Here is a 23,013-nt window from a genome sequence, read left to right as displayed (position 1 = left end):
CAGTTGGCTCCTGGAAACACTACAGGAAGTGAGAGGAAATTTCTACAAGTCCCTCAGGGCTAGTTCACACCAGAATGATTCGGTGCAGGAACGCACTGGATCACATCCTGGCCGACTCACTGCGTTCTGGGGAGGGAGGGGTCGTCAGCCGCCGAATCGTGCTGGAACGCACTGGGGCTGGTGTGAACTAGCCCTCAATCCTTCCCTATTCCATTAAATGCTAAATAAAAAAAGTACACAGGCTCTTCCTAGAGGTTAATAAGGGTTTCCAGACCAATTACATGCTTTGCTTTTATGACTTAGGAGGGAGAGTTCAAAAGATCCGAAGTGTTTTTTTTTAGAGGAGTGGAGATGCAGTTTACAGTGGCATTAAAGTAAAAAATGTTTTTCCCTCCCCCCACTGTTAATTAAAGCACTTACCTTAAATTATGTTTCTTCTTCTTTCCTGTCCTTTTCATCTGTGCCTCCAGCGCTGCGGCGGGTCTCCGATCCAGCGCTGACTCCTCTGTCCTTGCTGGCACTTCTTGTCCCACGGTGTCTGCATGCGGGTGCACGCGTCCATAGACTTACCTTGTGTCTCTCCTCGCATCTCGGCCGAAAATGTGAACTGCGCATGCGCCCGCCCCAAGATGCTTTGCGGCCGCCCGAGAATTTTCACATTTTCGGACTGGAGCGCGCGTGGAAGACACAGGTAAGTTTAAAACGCTTTTAAAGAGGTTTTTTTGTACACTTTTTGCATATATCTACTGCTTTCTAGCAGTAGATGTATGCAAAAACACCAGAGTCTGTAATTATACTTTAAGTTGTTTATGCTCTCCATGCTCTCCTGCTCTACAGGAAGTAGGAAATGTATCTAAATGAAGGATCAGTCCCCTCTAAGACAGCTGTCACTGGAACAGGTGTCCTGTTAGGAAGATTTTCCCTCACTTCCTGTTCTGGTGGCAGCTCTAAAAGGTCCCTCTACTTCCTGGCCCTGTGACAATAGTTACCAAGATAAATAGAGAGAGTAAATTGCCACAAAGTGGATTAAGAAAAAACCTGGCAGAGGTTATCACACTTCCACACTTAAAGTAGTATTAACTACTTGCCGTCCGCCTGTTAAACATTATAAACAGACGGACTGCAAGTTCCTTCCTGCAAGTCGCTGTATACGAACTGCGTTCTTTTTTTCTCTTCGCGCACACACAAGCAAAATACAATAACAGTTTTAAACAGCCAACAAAAATATGTATAAAAGTGAACTGCGCCAAGCAAGCTAACAGCTACAAGGCACTGGAATATAAACGCACTGTGAGGGTGTATATACTTGAAAAATAAACAACTAAATGTGGCGAGCTACAACAATGAGCGATACAAAAAAACAATAAAAGAATCTGTGACTCAAACAAATGTCAGTGAATGAATAGTAAATGGATCAGATGTGAAGTCTGTAAATGTTCATAACTCTGAAGATATGTCCATATATAAACAGCAATAGTGATGAATATTTCTTGTTCCTTCACCAAAGTTAGTTATTTAGTTTTAAACAGTACAGTACCGACTTTAGCATACAAGCATTTGGGCGGCTCTAAAGCTGCCCGATTGCTTGTATGATGCCAAAGCCTGTGCAGGCCCCCTCCACTGCTGCACCCGCCCCCCCCGCCTTTCACCTTCGCTGCCAGCTATACCAGCTCCTCTGTGCCCCTTGCGGGCCCGGGGTTGCCACAGCTGCTGCCTATACTGAATACGGAGGGAGGTCAGCATTCTTCCACTTCCGCCTTCACTTCTCTGAAGGTGGAAGTGATGTGTATTACATCACTTCCACCTTCAGCTGTCATTTCTCTGGCTGCTATAGCCGGAGAAGAAGCTGATGTCTCCATAAAGAGGACCTGTCATTGTATATTTGCAATCACATAGCGGGCTTGTTGGCCCCCTTTGTGATAGCAATAAAGTTAGGTGTAAAAAATAAATAAATTAAAGTCACTCGGCTGTAGATCCCCAAATCATCTCTGAATTGGTGCTGACACTGTCCTTACTTTTGTTGACCATGGTCCCTGTGTGTGTTGTAAAAGTAGCCCCCCTCCAGAAGGAAGGACAGTGTCAGCACCAATTCAGAGATGATTTGAGGATTTACAGCCGAGTGATACACAAATAAGATTTGTCAACAGTTAGGGCATTTGAAGGCATTTTTAAGATTTAACTCCTGAGTTTAATCTCACTTTAAGAAACCTTTTGACAAAATCCCCAAAAACGTTTTGGCTAGAAATACACTTAAAAAAGAATAATCCACTTTAAAAAAAGTCTATGTTCTCTGTGTTTTTGTAAGAGGTATGTGACATACAGACTTAAATAAACATTTTCTTTTCTTTGTGTCCAGCATTCGCCATCTGCATGAGCGTCTAAGTGCTGAGTGTGCAGAGTACAGAGACGTGTATGAGACATACAACATTGCACCCCCTGAACCCAAAGTCAACTGGCCACAGATCCTGGACACCAAGAAGGTACAGTCTGACCAGTATACGTCTATGAAATCTTTTGAAAACAGCACCTGTAAATTTTTAATACAAACCTTAAAGGTTGAGAATACCTATGTATCCATTGCTGGTGGAACCCAATGAATACTTTTATGTGACTGGAAAATCACCCTGCTACAGTTCCTAGATTATGAAATAATAGGTCAGCAGTCCTTATAAACAATGCAGGCAAACGCAAGGAATCTTTGCTGAAATCTTCTGTAAGCATGTTCAAACAGAAACCTTGACGCATTTTGCACTAGAACAAGTACTGGTAGTGCGAAACGCATCAACATTTCTGTCTGATGTTGTCTGTATATTGTGCTCTTTTGCAATAATAAGCACCCATTCAAACTGCATGATTTCAGCAAGGATCCCCTGTGTTTGATTGCATTGCTCATGATTCATGATGGGACCCCGCAAGGTCTGAGGCACTATCTGACCTGCGGTCAGGTGCAGGACTGTAGCCAATTACCGTTTTCGGACGGCGCAGTGCATTGTGGGATGTGCCGGGGTCGAACAGACCGCGGACATCCCATAATGTTGGCCATTCGGCGATTGCTAGAACATGCTATGTTCGAGTCGAACCTATGGTCGACTCGAACATGCAGCCCATCCTTACTGCTAAGATCGAGTGTGCATGCAGCAAGACTGGTAGCCAAATCTCCCTTGCAGCAGCAGTTATTTATTTGCAACTATTCTTATAGAAAGTAAGCGACCAGTAAAAAAAATAGCTATATCTGGTCATTTTTAATGCTACTGTCTGAGTTGTGGCTAAACGCTAGGTAAAAGGTATTTTAATACCAATTAATCTAGATCTGTGTTCATTAGGAACATCAGTGTACGTATATTTACATAGAACTAGTATAAATACCTGATTCTGTCCCATAATCAGCCTATAAATCCCCAAAGCAGCACGCTCATTGAGGGAGTGAAATCATCCAATCAGAGCTCTACTACTGCTTTGTCCTCAGACAACAGTTTGAACATGCTTATGGAATCAGACAGCAGTCTGATCACTTCATCCGTCTGCTGCTCTTCTTTAATTGTCTAGTAACAGAATAGACACAGGTTGTTGACCAAGCTATATATCTTAATTGCATTAGAAAAAAAGTGAAATCACCGATTTAAATCTGCTGTCTGGCAGGGTGCCAGGATGACAAAACAGGTTGAACACAATTACAAATCGTTTGGAAGATAAAACAGTTTATCTATACATACTGGGGGGGAATTTATAAAAACTGGAACAGATATAATCTGGAGCAGTTGCTCATGGCAACCAATCAGCATCTCTCTTCAGTTTGCTCAGGTAAGATTAGAAAATGAGAGAGAGATGCTGATTGGCTGCAGTGCAAATCTGCTCCAGTTTTCATAGATCCCCCAACCTGTATTTAAAAAAAACATCTCCGCTGAAAGAAATTCTTAAACCTTACAGTGGGGCTACTTTCACACTGCAAGAGTAAAGTGGCCGTTTGTCTGTAGGTAAAAAAAAAATGTATACTCACCTGAACCTCGGATCCAGCTGGCTGTGACCATCGTTAGCTCAAGCCTATATATCACAGAAATCACTGCGCTGGAAATGCGTGCCTAACTACCTGATTGGACCAGCCGCAACAATGTGTATAGGTGAACAAATGTAAAGCAAATATGTTGCGCTCGGTCTATGTGAACCAACTACACACTAAAGTGTTAATAAACAAATCTGTGTAAAATTACAACAATCCGTGTGAAAAAATTGATGCAAGTGGATTATTTACATATGACTAGAAGGTTCAACACACAAACATAATAAGAATAATAAAAATCAACACTGGAACCTTCAGAATTAGTGCCAGTGATCAACCTCATTGGTTCGGCATGTATATCTTAAACACGTGAACCTCTGGCTAGCGGTGTAGTAAAACAACACAGAAAACTAAAATTTAAACCGTGATATTAATTTAAGCTGTGAACAAACTTTGAAAAGGAAGGAGGGGCTCTGTGGTGGCCCTCCAATACTCAAAAAAAAACGTGCAAATAAATCAAAACTCTAAAATAATAACAGCAAAGAAACTGACATTTCAAGGGGCATGTATCATTACATGCATAACCAACGAACAGCACTTTAAGAAAGGGCAACTTCCTTCTCTCAGTGACACTTGATCAATCTGTCCGGCAGTCCTCCAAACATTCAATGACAATTCCCCAAGAGGGGCTCCTTGTTAAAGAGGTCTTTTAAAGTTCTGGTTTTCCAACCCCTTCTAATGTCTCCTTGTCAAGTACCGGCGTGGGTCTCTCCTTCTCCTTCGGTCACCTGATCCCTCGCCGCCCGGAATGGCGGCGTTCACCTAATGGTGTCCCCCAGGGAAAAATTTGAAGGAGACAAAGAGGAGGCTATCTAAGTGCAGTAACACAAATATTTATTTCATAAAAGAACTCAAATGCACTTACGGAAACAACGAAAAAAAATCGAGCTTTTGAGCGTTAGCAGCACTCAGCTAAGAGAGATGAAGGCAGGTTTTCCTTTGACATGTTTCGTTCAATGACTTTCTCAAAAAGTAATGAATTTCTTTTCTTTCAAAAAGGAATGAATTTCTTTTTTGAGAAAGTCATTGAACGAAACATGTCAAAGGAAAACCTGCCTTCATCTCTCTTAGCTGAGTGCTGCTAACTGATCGCGGGATTTCCCGCGATTCTCGTACGAGAATCGAGCAGTGTATGGGCACCTTAAAAGTGCTGTTCGTTGGTTATGCATGTAATGATACATGCCCCTTGAAATGTCAGTTTCTTTGCTGTTATTATTTTAGAGTTTTGATTTATTTGCACGTTTTTTTTTAGTTTTTTTTTTTAGTATTGGAGGGCCACCACAGAGCCCCTCCTTCCTTTTCAAAGTTTGTTCACAGCTTGAATTAATATCACGGTTTAAATTTTAGTTTTCTGTGTTGTTTTACTACACCGCTAGCCAGAGGTTCACGTGTTTAAGATATACATGCCGAACCAATGAGGTTGATCACTGGCACTAATTCTGAAGGTTCCAGTGTTGATTTTTATTATTCTTATTATGTTTGTGTGTTGAACCTTCTAGTCATATGTAAATAATCCACTTGCATCAAATTTTTCACACGGATTGTTGTAATTTTACACAGATTTGTTTATTAACACTTTAGTGTGCAGTTGGTTCACATAGACCGAGCGCAACATATTTGCTTTACGTTAGCTCAAGCCTGTCTCCTGCTCTGCTGCAGCGATGGTATGTCCCTTGGCAACCTTACATCCTATACACTGTGTATAGAACGTGATAACTGGAGGATCCTTGGACCGCTGCAGCAGAGGGGGAGCAAGGCAGAAGAGACTAGTTGAAGACCTGGGAGGCTCCAAGGATTAGTTAAGTGTAACCTTTTTTTTTTATTTAACCTACACACAAAAGAGCAATTAACCCTTGCAGTGTGAGGGAAGTTCCAATGCAAGGGTTAAGAATGTTTTCTTTCCTGGAGTTCTGTTTTAATCTCTTTATTTGGTAAAACTGTCTGTTAGTATAATTTCACCAAATGTTGATTCACTGAGAATTCTGGACAATCAGATTTTTATGTCATCTTTATTGATTTTTATATTATATTATTCTTGCTGTAGAATCAATTAGACCAAGGCCAGTATGGTCCCAGTATTGCAGAGGTGGAACGTCAGATTGCAGAACACAATATACTGCAAAGAGAGATTGACGAATATGGAATAGAAATTCAAAACCTGCCACAGGTAATATGTTACTCTCTATATTCTTTTGCATTATCATTATTGCTCACTAACACCGCGTGTGTCTATTCCAGCAAGTAAAGTTTTGCAAATTAATAGCAGCAATAAGAAAAAAGGGAACTTAAAAGGGCAAAGAAAAAAAATTAACTTTAGCTAAAAAGCATTAAAAAAGTCATTATCGACCGTAACAATTTTTTTAACGCATCTTAGAAGAATGTCTCACTCTGTCCTGACTTGCATATTTTTTCCAAGCTGACCTCCAACAGCTCAGCATGGAAATATTGAAGTTTGCTCGCTGCCTGTCACATTAACATAGAACAAAAATATTCCTCTTTGAAATTTGCCTTATGCATCTCTGTGTTTCCCACCTTAAAGAGAGGCTGTGCTTTGTCCATGCAGGGAAAAGCAACAGGTTTACTTTAATGCAAGCCCTACCAGCTTCACAAACTTACCCTTCACTTCACACCCCAATTCTTCATTTGGTCACCAGGAGCAAAGAGAACAAACCCTGTGTAAGCTACAAGTCACAGCTTAAACAGGGCTGAGGACTCTTCCTCATGTGACAGCAATGGGTGCCCAGGAGGCCAATTGCCAAGCAGCACTGTCACATGGAAAGAAAGTGAACAAGTAACATACTCATCTATACCTAAAAGAACAGGGTATATTTCCTCCCTCTCAGCAGGTGAAAAGATTGGCAGGAGATCAAAAGTAGGATGAGTATGGTCTGCTGGTGGGGCTGCCATAAAAGTGTATCTGTTGCTTTGTCATGAAGCATCGCAAGAGGCATAGAAATACGAGAGTGTGCCATCTGCAACCAAGTAAAACAGTACCACTTGTTTGAACAATGTCTTGGTCAGTCTTAGCTTTGACCACTTTTTAAAGCCCTACTTAGTTTTTTACACCCACACCAGAATAATGTAAAAATAAAAAGTCTTAGTGGCTTGGTGGAAAGTGACCAGTAATAATTACATTGGAAGTTGGGGGTTCCCTCTGGTGTTCCAGAATGCTCTTAGATATACAGTATTTTCATTACAGGTTGAATGTATGTAATGTAATACTGCATTGTGACCATGAGATGGAGCTGAGGAGCTTAGGAAATAAGTATTCCTAATATTATGTCCCCATACTGTGTTCTGATTTGGCGGTGCTCCATGGTACAGTGCTAAAATACTATGCTCAAAAAGGTGCCCTTGGGGCAGAATGCAGGGAGGGTAGGGGAAGGGCAAAGTATGCTTGTGGTTCAACTTGGTGTGCCTTCCAAGATCCTCTTCTGTTTTAATCATACCAATAGACAGGCATCAGGTCATGGTTGTTATTTATTTTTATTACTTAAATATTTTATACAAGTTTTGAATTTACTTTTGTACGTTGTGTTAATAATAGGGCCAATTACAAATCAATGTCACGCATTGTGGTGTATTTTGTGTGTAATACAGAGGGTTATACATTGCAAATGATACTCAATGAAGCTGAAATCCATGTGCCTTTGCATTTAAATCACACTTTTAAATGTTTTCACCAATTTTGACATGAGAACATTACAGTATATCAGGTATCAAAATAGAAGGTCTGAGATCCTGATACTAAAAGAATCCTTATAGCAAAACATGTTGTTTAGTTGGTGCTCTTATACTGGCCTATCCAGCACCAGTCCCTGATGGCCACACATGACAACACAATCATGTTGGCTATGGGAGGTTGTGGGCACACAAGGCAGGGTGTAAAGGCAAGCAATGCAGCATAAAAAGGAGGGCCAGAGGTCAACAAGAAGTAAAACTGGTATGCTCTTTTACAGCTTGAATCTCCCAAAGTCTGCTGATATGAATCTGCAAAATGTAGGTTAAAATTCCATTGTGTTGTGCAAATCTCTAATATCTAATACCTACTGCTAATAAATGAATACAAGATACATATGTACTACAAATAATATTGGTACTTGTGACATCATAGTTACCCATAATAGTAGGTCATAGCATGTACAGTAAAAAAAAAAAAAAAAGGTTTCCATGATCCCATCCCATAATTTATTAGTTGTTAATACCCACAAGATCATCATTATTATATGTTATTTTTTTCTGTATAGCTATCCTTTGTACTATTGTTCAGTGGCCAGAACTTTATATTTTATTTAACTTACAGGAGAATGCTCCCATCAAGAACCAGTATCGCAGTTTGCAGGTGAGTTACTGATATGTTAAATGACAGCCAGGGAAGACAATGGGAGCCTAACTGACACCTGATCTCTCCATAAAGCAAAAAAATAAATAAAAAGTGTTAAAAAATAAACTATAATAAACAAAAATACCAACAAAAATGTAAAAACACCCCCTTTGCCCCGTACACACATATATGAATGCAAACGACAGTGTATGGTGCGCACATGTACTGCATGTAAACAACAACTGTGCAACACATATTGGATATTTTCACACACGCCAGAGCGAGAGCTCCCTTGTTTATGGTTAACTCTAAACTGATAATTTTGAGTGCCGTCATTTTTCGTCGTATCTAGGGCGCGCATATTTTTTACATATTTGGTATCCATTTACTTGACACAACCTCATCTTTTATTTTGTCCAAAAAATGGGGATTATTTTGTGTACAATAAAGTTCATTTTAGTGTATTTTGTTCCTGAAAATATAGATTTGAGAAATATGTTTGCAAATATGTGACATATAATTTTGCAACTACAATCTTTTTATTCTACAGAAAACATATAATGTTTGCGGGATTTTGAGTAATTTATCTAGGCAAAAATGTAGATTTTAACATGTATATGAAAAATAAAAAAAATGTTTCGGAGGCACACTAGTTAAGGCAGAATGGGGCCCTAGGCAAGTTAGTAGCTTTGGCCCCTTTGATTAACATTAACAAAAACTACAACAGGTACTGAGAAGCTGCTCGATTTCTATCGTCTGTACTGACATGGCCCATCAGACGCTAACTGCCTACAAATACAAGACAGGTGCACAGCTTTGAGCGATTGTGCTATCCCCCTAGTTTATTTCAGAAGCATGGAAGCTATAGCTGGGCCCCTTGGACATCTACCAGAGCTAGGCCTTTGATTTGCAAGCAATATCATTTTTTTGTGTCCTACTTCATGTGCTCTCGTTCAAAGAATTTATGTTAAACTCTACTGCTCCTGAAAACAAAACAGGGTAAGAAAACCCTCTTAACCCAACTTTGTCATGTGGACAGCTCTTGTGTTCCTGCATATGTCGAGGAGCTGCCTGCCACCATACTTTACCTTTGAGCACAAGTACCAGCTATAATACGAGTTAGGTACCTTACCTATTGGATACATCTACTGTAGGCCATGTAAGTGGAAAAGATATTAAAGCCCAACACCAGCCAGTCAAATTTGTATTGCTGTCTGTGCTCTCATTGCGAGCTCTCACTTCCTGACCCAGTGAAAGTGTGCCACAAGAACAGGAAGTGATAATTTGCAGAGGTGGACAAAAACAGCTACAAGAGCACATTTTTTAGCAGAAGTGAAAAGGTTTGGAGCCTCTGTTAAGTTTGTATTGTTTTCCGTGCCTTCCATTCCCAGTGACACCTACACCCTCTAATTTATTTTCCTGGTATCACCGTACAAGGGCTGAAGGGGAAACTCTATTATAGTCATTTAAGCCTGTGGCAGGAATACAAATTTAAACAGATGAGATTTTATGCAAAACCCCAAGCAACGAACATTAGTGTTTTTGTATGATATACAAGTTTAAATGTGCATTGGTGACTCATAGTAGGGGTGATTCTGGATCACCAGGCAAACCAGGTCACTAGCATTTTCAGAAGTAGGTCAGCAATGGCAGCCACTGTTGTTCAATTTCACTTACCAAAGGCAATATATTTGAGATCTAAGTATAGTAGTCTATATTTCCCAGTTTTAATTACCAAGTTATAAAATCCACAAGTAACTGCTATGGCCAATATATTTGCTAAAATACCTGGTTGGTGCTTTAAACAGGAAGATGCAACATGGCGGGGTCGCCACCTGAGCAGTCTGTATAATCACCTGCATGGCTGTACAAAGAAACTGATGTACCTGACTGAAGAACAGAACAAGATAACTAAACAGGATTGGAGTGATCAAAATCCTGATCTGCCCGGTATCCGAAGGCAGTATGAGGTAATAATTTGCACCAAATGTAAGTTATGGCATGTACACTATGATAAAGAACCTACTGTGCTCATCACCTTACAAGAGCACAATGTTGTGTGCTAATATCTGTGTGTAGATAATGTTGATGGACTTCCTTCCCTAAACTGACTATCTTAGGGTCCTTAGAGTATATGTAACACAAGCTTCAATATGTTGATGTACAGTGGGGCAAAAAAGTATTTAGTCAGCCACCAATTGTGCAAGTTCTCCCACTTAAAAAGATGAGAGAGGCCTGTAATTGGCATCATAGGTAGACCTCAACTATGAGAGTATGTGATTTGTCTGGATTTGTTTTCTCATTTTGTCTCTCATAGTTGAGGTCTACCTATGATGCCAATTACAGGTCTCTCTCATCGTTTTAAGTGGGAGAACTTGCACAATTGGTGGCTGACTAATTACTTTTTTGCCCCACTGTAATTTCATAGTTAGGTTGAAAAAAGATAGTGTATCATGTTCAACCAAAAGAAAAAAATGGACTTAATAGAAAAGCTCCATAAACAGAACCCTATACCAACAGCTGGTCCAAAGGAAGGCAAAAAAACATTATAAAGCATGGTCCAACAAGGGACTGTTAAGGAATATTTATATATGTATTTATATATAGTAATCATATCCCCCTTAAATGTCTCTTCTCAAGGGAGAATGTCTTCCGTTCAATTATTCTTTCCTCATAGCCGAGCTCCTCCATGCCTCTCATCAGTTTGGTTTAACACTTTTCTGCAGTCTCTTCACTTCCCCATCATCCTTTTTGTGAGCGGGTGCCCAAAATACCAGATAAGGTCTTGCTAATGCCTGATACAGTGTAAGATTGTGGCTCTCACTCCCTGGAATCTAGACCTCTTTTCAAAAATAATTTTAAAATGTACAGCTTTCATTGAAATATTACTAGGTCATCCCATCATAAAGGTCCTTGTCCAGGCACTTCCTGTTATAGGGTGACAATGCACTATCCATGTCTCTCAATTCTGCTCCTCTGTTGCCACTTTGTTACATCTCTTCCTAAAGTGCAACTGATACATATTTTTTAGAGGCACATAGATACTGGATCTTGCTAGACGGAGGCTCAAAGAAGAATTTGTCGCTCAATGCAACAAATTAGATTTTGTTTATATTCTGCAATCATAGATCATGAAATTGCAAATCTGTATGTAGATATGTTCATCCGAAATTATATTGCATCAAGCATTATTTACATGCTCTGCTTCATATGTCTTTTTTTTTTTGCAGCTTTTTAAGGGAGAGGAATTGCTGCCTCAGGAGGAGGAAGTGAATACTATGCTGGATGATGGGGACAGGATGATTGAACTCAAACACCCAGCTTCTGCCTGCATCCAGGTAAGTTACTAAAATGTTATATATATATATGTATATATATATATATACTCTGATATTAATGTTACAGTATGTGATAGCTGAGAAAACAGTACCATATTTCTACACACAAATCTTGTATGGCAGTTTTATACAGTTTCAAGATTAAATTGAAGCTGTGTTGTGCTTTACAGGAGCAAAAAAAAGCTCTGTTTAAGCTCCAGGTCACACTGGTTGGAGCTTACACAGAGCTGAAGACTCTCTCTCTCTGCCCCTATATGTGTGCATTGTGTGAAAAACAAAAGCGAGCCACGTGCTTCCCAATACCAATAAGTACTGGGCATTTCTCTATACTCCGGGCAGCCAAATGGAGTGGTGGAGGTGCAAAGGGAAGCTGTTTGTATAGGGCTGAATTTAACGTGTAACTCCTACATGGGTACCTCCCAGGTTTTCTTTAAGGCTGATCACATATCCAAACATTACTGTCCCCAATCTAAAAGTGCTACCATAAAGCTGTAGAAAAAAAAAACCCATGGAGAAAAGTTAGAAAATATATTTAAACCTGGCTTCTGCTCATTCCGGTGAGATCCTGGAGATGCTGAGAGTCCTAGGTCTCACAAGAAGAATAAAAAGTAAAGTGCAGAATCACCTTTTCAAGAGGTTAGGGATCATCAGCATTACCAAGATCTTGCCTAAAAGATCAAGACCTCGCCCTCGCCTTGGTGTCACGGTTATAACCCAGGTGTATAGTTTTTAACTTTTCTCCACAGCTTTAACACAGTGATTTCACATGGGGTGTAGACCACTATTAAATAAAGGGATCTTGCATTTTGGTGCAAGGTCTGCTTTAAGCTCCAGGCTTACCCTTCTTTGTATATCTGCCGCATACATACATACATTGTGATTGTCACTTTTCTCCAGCCCCATACCCTAAGTGAGCTACTCTAAAGTTATGATGAAGTTATAAAAACTCCCAGAGAGCTTGCACCTTTCTTCGGATCATATTGACTTGTTACTCCTCACTTGCATGGACCCTATAACAGAAGGAAAGGCAGAAAAGGAAGTCACTTGCTACCAGCTTCCTTTCCTTCACTGGGTTTGCTTATTAGATATTGATAGGAGTGAATGAAGAACAAAGGAAAAGTACATGAAAATGCGATTGCTGGGCAGTAGTATTTAGGTGAACTGTACAGTATAGCTGTGGGAAGGGTGGTCAGTTATAAAGTGATAGGCTGCCTTTGATGTCAATGTGCCCTGCCTTGCTACAGATTTTTACATATCCTTGTTGTACATTGTATGAAAAAGTGACATTGATGACTTTTCCAGGTAGACAATGTTAATGTCACACGTGTATCTTCTTTATGATGGTGCAGTCAGTTTCTTTTGCCAACTAATGCATATAGTGTAAGCCCATATAATATTAATCAATGTATTATTTGTCACAGGCTCATGATGAGGCCCTGAAAGGAGAGTGGCAGAATTTTCTAAATCTGTGCATCTGTCAGGAGAACCATCTGAAGAATGCGGAGGACTACAAAAAGGCAAAGAGCACTTTAATATAGACATAGTTATACTTTTAGAACACTTTTGTCTTTGTTTTTGGGCCCATGATTACAACACTTTGTTATATTACTTTCTCTCTTTTCTCTTATTTTAAATGTTTCTTTGTTTTAATTATGAATATTCGGATCACACACTATCCCACACCTTTGCAACTCAGCTCTTATAGGATCATTTTAGAGCAGTTACAAGACTCCTCATCTTTTTGTAGTACAATGAAGTTCTGGAAATGATAACTCATTTAAATTATTGCAATTCAATAATTTGAACTGTTGCCCTAAAGGCCAATAAATCTGTCCCAGAAAATCAGAGGCCGATGGGTGAGGTGGGGGTCCTGTTCTATGATATTGCTTAGAAGACAAAAAATAGATCCCCTTTAAATCTGCATTTCAGACAGGTACAGAAAAAAACAACTTTAAAGCAGTTATGCATTCATATAAACATCATTACATTCATTTTTAAATGCAACTAGTAGAAGACCCTGAATTTAACCACTTGTAGTTCCCCATATAGCAACACAAGGCAAGAGTTACAACTCCAGTACCATCTCCTACAACTAGGAGCCATGTTCTGCTTTCACTGTCCCTTCACAACAGATTTGTGCAATAGGTATTGGAGGTACTCAGTACTCAAATTGATTATATTGTATGATTATATGGTGTCTGTCTTTGACATTTAAGTTTCAAATGAAAATTGCTTTCCCAAATGGGTTTGGTCCCATTCCCTGTTTCATAACCCTCAGCTTCCAAACCTGTACCAGTGCTACAGCTGAAGGCTGCATGATCTACAAGACATTCACTGTTAGAAGCCTTGATATGGGATGGTTAGATTATTAAAGAAAATCTTCTGCACCCATAGGTACCTAAGTTATAGTAGTTATGTATTGCGGAAAGAATTATTCACCATCCTTTCTATTTGGTTTGTTTCTCTCAATAATAACTAGGCGCCCATGATGCTTAGCCCGTCCTAAAGTCAATAAGGATAGAGAATTAGTTTTTTTCAAATTTCTAAATAAACAGAGAATAACCAATAAAGTTCTGTGATAACAAGAGATGACTTATGTTTCTACATCTTCACCATTACAGTTTCATGATGATGCAGATTCTGCAGCCCAAATCCTAAAAGATGTCAATAAAAACCTTGACACTAAATACAACCAGCCGAACACACAGACTCCAGGAGTGTTATCTGAGCTACTACTGCAGATGGACAAGGAGGACAAGCAGCTGGCACAGGCTGAGAAGACGTTGTCTGAACTCAAACAAAAAGCACCAGAAATTGTCCCCATCAAACAGAGGAGGCTAAGACCAAAACAGGCCGTTAATGTGGACACGCTCTGTGACTGGGATTCTGGAGAGGTAAGCTTTTGTAATGCATTTTTTGAGAAAACAAGAATAGACAGACCTCTCCAACCTTACGCTCATGATGGACTACAATCTCATATTTAGTTTACAAATTTTAATTGAGATTGTAGTCTATCACGAGAGCGAGGGCTACTTTACAACACACACAGGGACAATGGGGAGCAAAAGTATTCACCCTCCAGAAGGAAGGACAGTGTCAGTATGAAATCAGAGATGATTTGAGGATCTGCAGCCAAGTGACACACAAATAAGATACATTTTTGTTTATAGCTAAGGTACTTGAATGGATTTTTAAGATTTAGTGTCACTTTAACTTTTCCTATACAAGTAAAGCATGGCCCAGCCCCCAACCACACCCTAAGCCTTTATGTTGGTCAGTGAACTACAGGACACATTTAGAAACCAATAAGGAGTCTTGAGAGGTAGGTTTTCAGATTCACCAACCAAACCATATTTCAGATTGTCTTTCACTATTGTGCCATTTTGATGTGGGACACCTATGGAGCCCACAGCTAGTAGGTGGAGTTTTGGACAGACTCCAAGTAAAACTTGTCTACTCCATTAAGTATTTAAAAGAGAACTATGGGGTAAGTGTTTTTCCCCATAGTTCTCTTAAGGGTCACGGGAGGACATAAACTAGCGTCCTCCCGTGACCCAAAGCTCATATATTGCGAACTACAACTCGCATTATACTGAGACCGCCAGAGCTGGGACTTATCCCGACATTACTGTTGAGGTCCACCCAGATCCATGAGTGACAGCTGACTCTGCCTATCTAGAGGCAGAGCCAGCTGTACCCGCCCCCTCCACAGTACGTTCCTCCAGTCAGCGCTAGAGGATCAGAGCGGGGAGGGGAATCCCTGCAGGGAGCCGTGACTGACAGTCACGGCTCCCTGCAGGGACATGATCGAGAAGTGAGCGAGCGACGGTATGTGTTCGCTCACTTCCCGATCTATTGAGCCGACGTGTGATAGTTTCATTGTCACACGTCAGCTCGAACTATGAGGTTGAGTGATTTTCACTCACCTCATAGTTCTCCTTCAAGGTACTTGAGTGCATTTTAAAGATGTAACTCCTGAGTTTATTGCCACTTTATCCTCTATTCCTGTTATGGTGACAACTCATAATTTTGGATTTTCCCTCACTTTTTAATCCTGGTGACAATCAGGACACATAGAAAGGGTAAATGTTCCCAGCGGGGACACAGGCAGCCATTAAACATGCTGCGATTACCTTCCATTCTGGATGCAACCGTTTTTTGCCAGCTGTCATTGTATTGTACGCCTCTCACCTGCAGCTATTGGCAGTCTCACAGAGAGTTTTGTGATACTCATGCATTCCACCAAATTAGCAAATGTGAATGCCTCCTAAAAGGTGCCCATACACCTTACGACCATCGCAAGACTTTTGTCTTGCGATGGTCGTAAGCTAATTAAAAGCTCGTAAGATCTGCCCATCTTGGACTGGCAGATCGTAATTGCGATCATCGAAAGCCCGCCCCGTTTGGCAGTTGTTGAACAAGCAGGCCACTAACCCGCCGAGAATCGTACGGGTTTTCAAGCCTGCTTGTTCGACGGAAGATGTGCGACCGTACAGTACTGTAGAAACAGTCGCACGCCTTCCATACACTGTACGATTATCGTACGATCGCGGGATTTCCCGCGATTCTCGTACAATGTATGGGCACCTTTAGACTTTGCACACCTTTTGTTTGATGCAGCTGTATTACAGGCCTCTATCATCTTTTTAAGTGGGAGAACTTGCACAATTGGTGGCTGACTAAATACTTTTTTGCCCCACTGTATTTAGTGGTGTTAAAACTGAAAATTCAGTTGGGATTTAAGCAAGGACTTCCACAGTTGAAAGAATTCTGCAGCCAAGTGTTGAAATGATTTAAATATGAGATATTTGAACATTTAACTTTTACATAGAAGCTAATAATACATTTTCTCATCAAGGTTCAGTTAAACAAAGGACAGGTGTGCACGCTGAAAGATAATAGCCAGAGGGAGAACTGGTCGGTGCAGACCCCTGGGAGTACGAGTATCAAGGATGTTCCATCAGCCTGTTTCCTGATCCCTCCTCCAGATCCAGAATCTCTGGAAAGGGTAAAGAGGTTAGTGTGATTTCATCCATATTTATTTTATGCTTGAGAGTAAATTATAGTGGAACTCCAAGTGAATATAAAAAACCCAACACTACAGTCCAGTTAGGTGGTCATTACAAATCATTAGATGTATTTATAAATACTGCTAGTGTAACCGCTGTCTGTCTGTCTGTCTTTATATTATCTTTCCGCAATCCCCTGCACAGCAGGAATCTGGCTACGAATAGAGAATACTGTAAGCCAAACAGGTCACTATTACAATGCAGTGTTTTCCAGGACTGAAGGCTAGATGCAGAAGTGTTTAGGCAGCTTACAGTATTTAGATACTAAGAGCCGGTGCACCCCTTTGGCGATTTATTGCGCTGTTCGAGTCGCGCGATATCGCATGAAACACAGATTCACATTGAAGTCAATGGAGGCTGCTCACACCTTTGCGGTTTGCGGTGACCAAAATAGCCTGTCGCACGAAAAGGTGCAGGAGCTATTTTCGGGCGGTTGTAGCATGGTTTGAGTCACATAGACATCTATGCATTGAGAAATGCGTGACAAATGTGCGGTTTACAATGAAGAGTCAAGCGATCGAAAAGAGCTCGGCATCTGAATCGCCTAGTTGTGAACCTAAATAAAGGCAGTTTGTTCAAACCAAGAGAGGTTTACTGAACAGAGTGCAGTTAAAGGACGGGGTCGGAGAGTGAAATTATGGTATAAAAGATTACATTTATTGGTTACGAAATAAAACAATTTTCCATATGAACAGACTATACAATTCAAAAAACCATTATCCCTACACCCTTAAAAAATGATCATTGCAATAATCTATTCGTACAAATCAGCACTCACACACAAGCGGAGCCAGCTGATCAATATACTCTAAATCTTCAGGTGGCCCTCAATTCTGAGCAGTGTAGGACTAAAGTGAGGAAGTGCAATATGGTATATGTCAAATGCCTGGGAATTTCCAATCAAACTTTCTTAATGTGTTTCTCTTTTTCCGTGGAGTGTCTTAAAGATATCAATTAGTTGAGGTAAAGTCAATATGAACATTTTGACTTGGATCCTATGGACGCCTTCTTTGGATACTATAAGTGTCACTGCAACGGATACTTAGTTGGTAATATCTTGCATTGTAACAAAAGAGCATGAGAATACAAATAGGCCCGGTGAGTCAATGTACTGTGCGCCGCTGAGTTATAATCACACTTGGCGAGCAGGGTGCTTCCCTTCTGTGTGTAAAACAGGAACTCGAGTAGGTTTTACTCACGGCTACTTTAACTCTTTGAACCGGACGGTCACTCGCTCAAGATGTGTGGATACTTGATGTTTTAGTTTCCAATTGCGCTCGTGATGATAGTCACGTAGTGAAGGCTCCAGATGATACTCCTGTTGTATCTCTCAGAGGGAATAGATAGTTCTTGGAGGGATTTCAGTTTGACCACAGAAGTATCCAGGTTATTGGCATAGCAAATCCTTTTGTCTCGCTGCTCAAAATAGCCACGCTGGTTAGTAACCTGACATGCAGGTGATATCTCAGCTTCGCATCCTACAGCGGATGATGCGTTTCGCCCCTCCTAGGTTTCACGGGGCTTCGTCAGATCCTGTTGGGTAATCAGTTCATGAGGTTTTTATCCTTTCCTCCTGAGTCTAATATTAACCCATTTAGTGCTGAGTTTGATTACATACGAAACTTTTATCAAATTGTGTTTTTACATGTATACTTTCTGGACAAATGCCAGGCTAACAAATTAGAGGCACCTCCATGGGAGCACCATGGGCTCCAGCGTACGCATGCATTCACCTAGGCATGTGGGAGCAAGACTGTGTCTATTCACATCATCTATTTAAATCATTTGCCAAGATTTGGTATCGCTTTATAGATGATATACTATTAATCTGGTCAGGTTCTAACAGTCAACTACTAGAATTTATAGTGGATCTAAATAAGAACGATAGAAACATCCACCTAACTTATACCATAGACACCCGAGAAATGTCGTTTCTGGACCTTAAAATTCGAGTAGAAAGGGGAAAATTAATGACTAATACCTATCGTAAACCAACAGCGGCCAATACGGTACTCCATGCGGATAGCCACCATCCACTATCCCTAAAGCAAGCCATACCCACGGGCCAATTCCTGCGTTTAAAAAGGAATTGCACCTCTAATGAAGACTTTAGAATGGAGTCAAGAGCAATGTATGACCGCTTTAGGGAACGTGGCTACCCGCATCGAACTCTAAGGAGGAGCTTTTGCTTGTGGGCATTGTCATATATGCCCGTTTGTCCATAAATCCAAACAATTTACAAACTCAACGGGTTCCTCTAAATTCAATATACAACACTTTATTAATTGTAATACAACGGGAGTTGTCTATGAACTGGTGTGCCCCTGTAAGAAATCCTATATAGGAAAGACAAAACGTGAATTAAAGATAAGAATTGGGGAACATTTAAGGGACATAAAAAACCAGAATAAGGAAAGCCCATTGGCACAGCATTTCTTGCAGCATCATGCTGGGAGAACCACGGGCATAGAGGTTAGGGGAATCTATGTACTCAAACTATCGGCACGCAGAGGAGACTTCAATAAGATCCTATTACAGAAAGAAAAAATGTGGATCTTTAAGTTGAGGACCATGATTCCACATGGATTAAACAATGAGTGTAGCCTGCAAGTGTTCCTCTAGCCTTTGTCCCTGTGGTCCTCACAGCACTAAATAAACACACGCCTTCCCCCATCATCATCTCGTAATTAATTCTATGCTCTAACCACCCCCATTACCCTTGCTCCTTTGAGATTAAACCCTACTTAAATAAATAATTTAAATAACAACATAGGTGCCACATCCATTTAAATAAAGTAAATTGTAATAACTTGGTCCATTTAAGATGAGTTAGATATAACCATAGTTGCACCCCCCTCCCTAATTATAATAATCTCTGGAACATACCTGACAATTTGCAACATCCAGTGTGTAGGACATAGGAAAGGAAATATGTAGCATTATAGTTAATTTATCTAGCTGAGCAATGAACATCAAGAACAGGACATAACATTTGTCACATTACTTCACAAAGCGGAATGAACGATTGAATGATAACAACTATAGAGCATCAACTTATTTGTTCTACTACTCCCGTGATCCATCTGTGTTTCTGTTCATCCCGTTCCTTCCCCCCTTCCTTCCCCTCCCCATCCTTAGCCTGGCATTTGTCCAGAAAGTATACATGTAAAAACACAATTTGATAAAAGTTTCGTATGTAATCAAACTCAGCACTAAATGGGTTAATATTAGACTCAGGAGGAAAGGATAAAAACCTCATGAACTGATTACCCAACAGGATCTGACGAAGCCCCGTGAAACCTAGGAGGGGCGAAACGCATCATCCGCTGTAGGATGCTACGCTGAGATATCACCTGCATGTCAGGTTACTAAACAGCGTGGCTATTTTGAGCAGCGAGACAGGATTTGCTATGCCAATAACCTGGATACTTCTGTGGTCAAACTGAAATCCCTCCAAGAACTATCTATTCCCTCTGAGAGATACAACAGGAGTATCATCTGGAGCCATCACTACGTGACTATCATCACGAGCGCAATTGGAAACTAAAACATCAAGTATCCATACATCTTGAGCGAGTGACCGTCCGGTTCAAAGAGTTAAAGTAGCCGTGAGTAAAACCTACTCGAGTTCCTGTTTTACACACAGAAGGGAAGCACCCTGCTCGCCAAGTGTGATTATAACTCAGCGGCGCACAGTACATTGACTCACCGGGCCTATTTGTATTCTCATGCTCTTTTGTTACAATGCAAGATATTACCAACTAAGTATCCGTTGCAGTGACACTTATAGTATCCAAAGAAGGCGTCCATAGGATCCAAGTCAAAATGTTCATATTGACTTTACCTCAACTAATTGATATCTTTAAGACACTCCACGGAAAAAGAGAAACACATTAAGAAAGTTTGATTGGAAATTCCCAGGCATTTGACATATACCATATTGCACTTCCTCACTTTAGTCCTACACTGCTCAGAATTGAGGGCCACCTGAAGATTTAGAGTATATTGATCAGCTGGCTCCGCTTGTGTGTGAGTGCTGATTTGTACGAATAGATTGTTGCAATGATCATTTTTTAAGGGTGTAGGGATAATGTTTTTTTGAATTGTATAGTCTGTTCATATGGAAAATTGTTTTATTTCGTAACCAATAAATGTAATCTTTTATACCATAATTTCACTCTCCGACCCCGTCCTTTAACTGCACTCTGTTCAGTAAACCTCTCTTGGTTTGAACAAACTGCCTTTATTTATGTTCTAAAATAGCAGCAGGGGGTTGTTTTCTTGCTTAGCAAGTGAGAGTCACCAAGGAGAGTTGGGGAACTCCTATGTCAAAAGAAAGGGGTGAGGATCTCGGTGTACATCAATTTATTTGTTCCTAGTTGTGAACCTAGCCTTGAGGGCCGGACAGGAGTCGCCCAGGTGTGCACCCCAGTCGCGCCAGACGGATCGCACGGTTTCGTGTATCGCCGCAATCGTGTTCAGAAGAACAAGCGGAACCGCGCGATCCCCCAGGCGCGACTTGGGTGCCTTTGGAAAATAATCGCACCCACAGCGTGATCAGTGCACACCTGAGCGACTCCTGACCGTGCACGATTGCTGCGCGGTGGGGTGGGGTGTCTCCTAGGCGAGCACCGGCCCTAAAGAGGGACCTGTGATGATGCTCAGTCATTGCTCAAAGAACAGGCAGGTGATACCAGGAAGCTGCAAAATTGTGTCAGCTTTCTCGCGGGTATCCGTGAATCATGGAATGGATGGACAGAATTTCAAACCGTTTGGCAGGTAAAACAGTTTACATATATTTATTTGACCTTCGTATTTAGGTGTTTGTCTGGAGTTACATTTTTAACTATGTTAGATTAGAACCTGAGAACAGCTCTAATATATTTTTCTAAATATGCGATTCATTTGCTGATGATTTTATCTTTTATCAGGTTAGAAGCAGAGCTGAGTGATACCAAAAGGAAAAAGGCTGCAGTGCAAAATGTTCTGAATTCAAGCAACCGGGAACCTGCGAGATCCAGCAAACTTGGTAAGAAAATGGTCACACCCATAGACACAAAGTATTAACACTGGTCTAAGAATGTCACTTTTAAAGACACAAGATCCTATAGATTCCTGGTGGAGGGGGGAAGGGCGGTGAGAGAAGGTTGGGGGGTTTGCAGTGTGACCATTTTTCATGTTTCACCCTGAATATGGGTGTAATATGAAACATAGTCCAAAATGTGAACTTAGCCTTTGAGGGGTCTATTTATAAACAATAAGTATTTATTTGCTATGCTCTTCGGCTACATCTAGTGGCCATAATGTAGTATTACAGTATAATACATTCAGCCTGAGAAAAAAAAATATAGAAATTTGTTTTTGCAATTATTCACACAAAGTGAAGGTTCACAGATATTCACAGGGTGAATGGCTCTGCAATGTGTTCATAAATGGACCCCTAAATGTCAGGCAGACTGTTTGGAAGAGACTAGCTTTCCTTGGAGTCTGTCCAAAACTCCACCTACTAGCACACATAGAGTCCACATCAAAATTGCATAATAGTGAAGGATAATCTGAAGTTTGGTTTGTTTGCTAAACCTGAAAACCTACCTCTGAAGCCTCCCTATTGGATTCTGAATGTTTCCAGTAGTACACTGACCAACAGAAAGGTTTAAGGTGTGGTTGGGGGCTGGACCATGCTTTGCTTGTACAGGAAAAGTTAAAGCGACACTAAACTCAGGAGTTAAATCTTAAAAATGCATTCAGGTATCGTAACTATTAACAAAAATTTACATTATTTGTATATCACTCAGCTGTAGATCCTCAAATCATCTCTGAATTGGTGCCGACACTGTCCTTCCTTCTAGAGGGTGGCTACATTTTGTTCTCCATAGTCCCTGTGTGTGTTGTAAAGTAGTCACCTGTGATGGATTACAAACTCAATACAAATTAGTAAACTAAAACGTGAGATTGTAGGAGATCCAGCAGTTGTACATCTACTAGCTTGGAAAAGGGAAGACAGAGAAGACAGGAAGGGGAGCAACTTGCCTTGTTGTGGTAGTGTGTTTGTGGAGACAGGCAGCTTACTAGCATACACCAGGGTGGCTGCAAGAGAAACGAGCCACCCTAAACCAGGATATCACGACCAGTGCTCAGGGGACCTGCTGATTGTACAGGAAACTGTCCCTAAGAAGAACTATGGGGAAAAGCCTTAACCCCATAGTTCTCCTTTAAAAACTTTTT

General features: G+C 40.7%; 1 protein-coding gene across 1 annotated transcript in view; it reads left to right on the top strand.

The window, feature by feature from the left end:
- EVPL (envoplakin) overlaps window positions 1-23,013 on the top strand; it is a 63,763-nt gene that overhangs the window by 23,861 nt on the left and 16,889 nt on the right. Inside the window, exons 4-12 of the mRNA XM_018572463.1 lie at window positions 2,357-2,480; window positions 6,102-6,224; window positions 8,361-8,399; window positions 10,190-10,351; window positions 11,612-11,719; window positions 13,141-13,236; window positions 14,341-14,613; window positions 16,578-16,735; window positions 21,720-21,817. Coding sequence (XP_018427965.1) covers window positions 2,357-2,480; window positions 6,102-6,224; window positions 8,361-8,399; window positions 10,190-10,351; window positions 11,612-11,719; window positions 13,141-13,236; window positions 14,341-14,613; window positions 16,578-16,735; window positions 21,720-21,817 — 1,181 coding nt within the window. The remainder of the gene's footprint in view (window positions 1-2,356; window positions 2,481-6,101; window positions 6,225-8,360; window positions 8,400-10,189; window positions 10,352-11,611; window positions 11,720-13,140; window positions 13,237-14,340; window positions 14,614-16,577; window positions 16,736-21,719; window positions 21,818-23,013) is intronic.

The sequence above is a fragment of the Nanorana parkeri genome, unplaced genomic scaffold (assembly GCF_000935625.1).
Source record: "Nanorana parkeri isolate BGI_ZX_2015 unplaced genomic scaffold, ASM93562v1 scaffold2040, whole genome shotgun sequence".
In the NCBI taxonomy this organism is placed as follows: Eukaryota; Metazoa; Chordata; class Amphibia; order Anura; family Dicroglossidae; genus Nanorana; species Nanorana parkeri.
The sequence above is the reverse complement of the archived record's forward strand: the minus strand, read 5'-3'. Positions and strand labels throughout refer to the sequence as shown.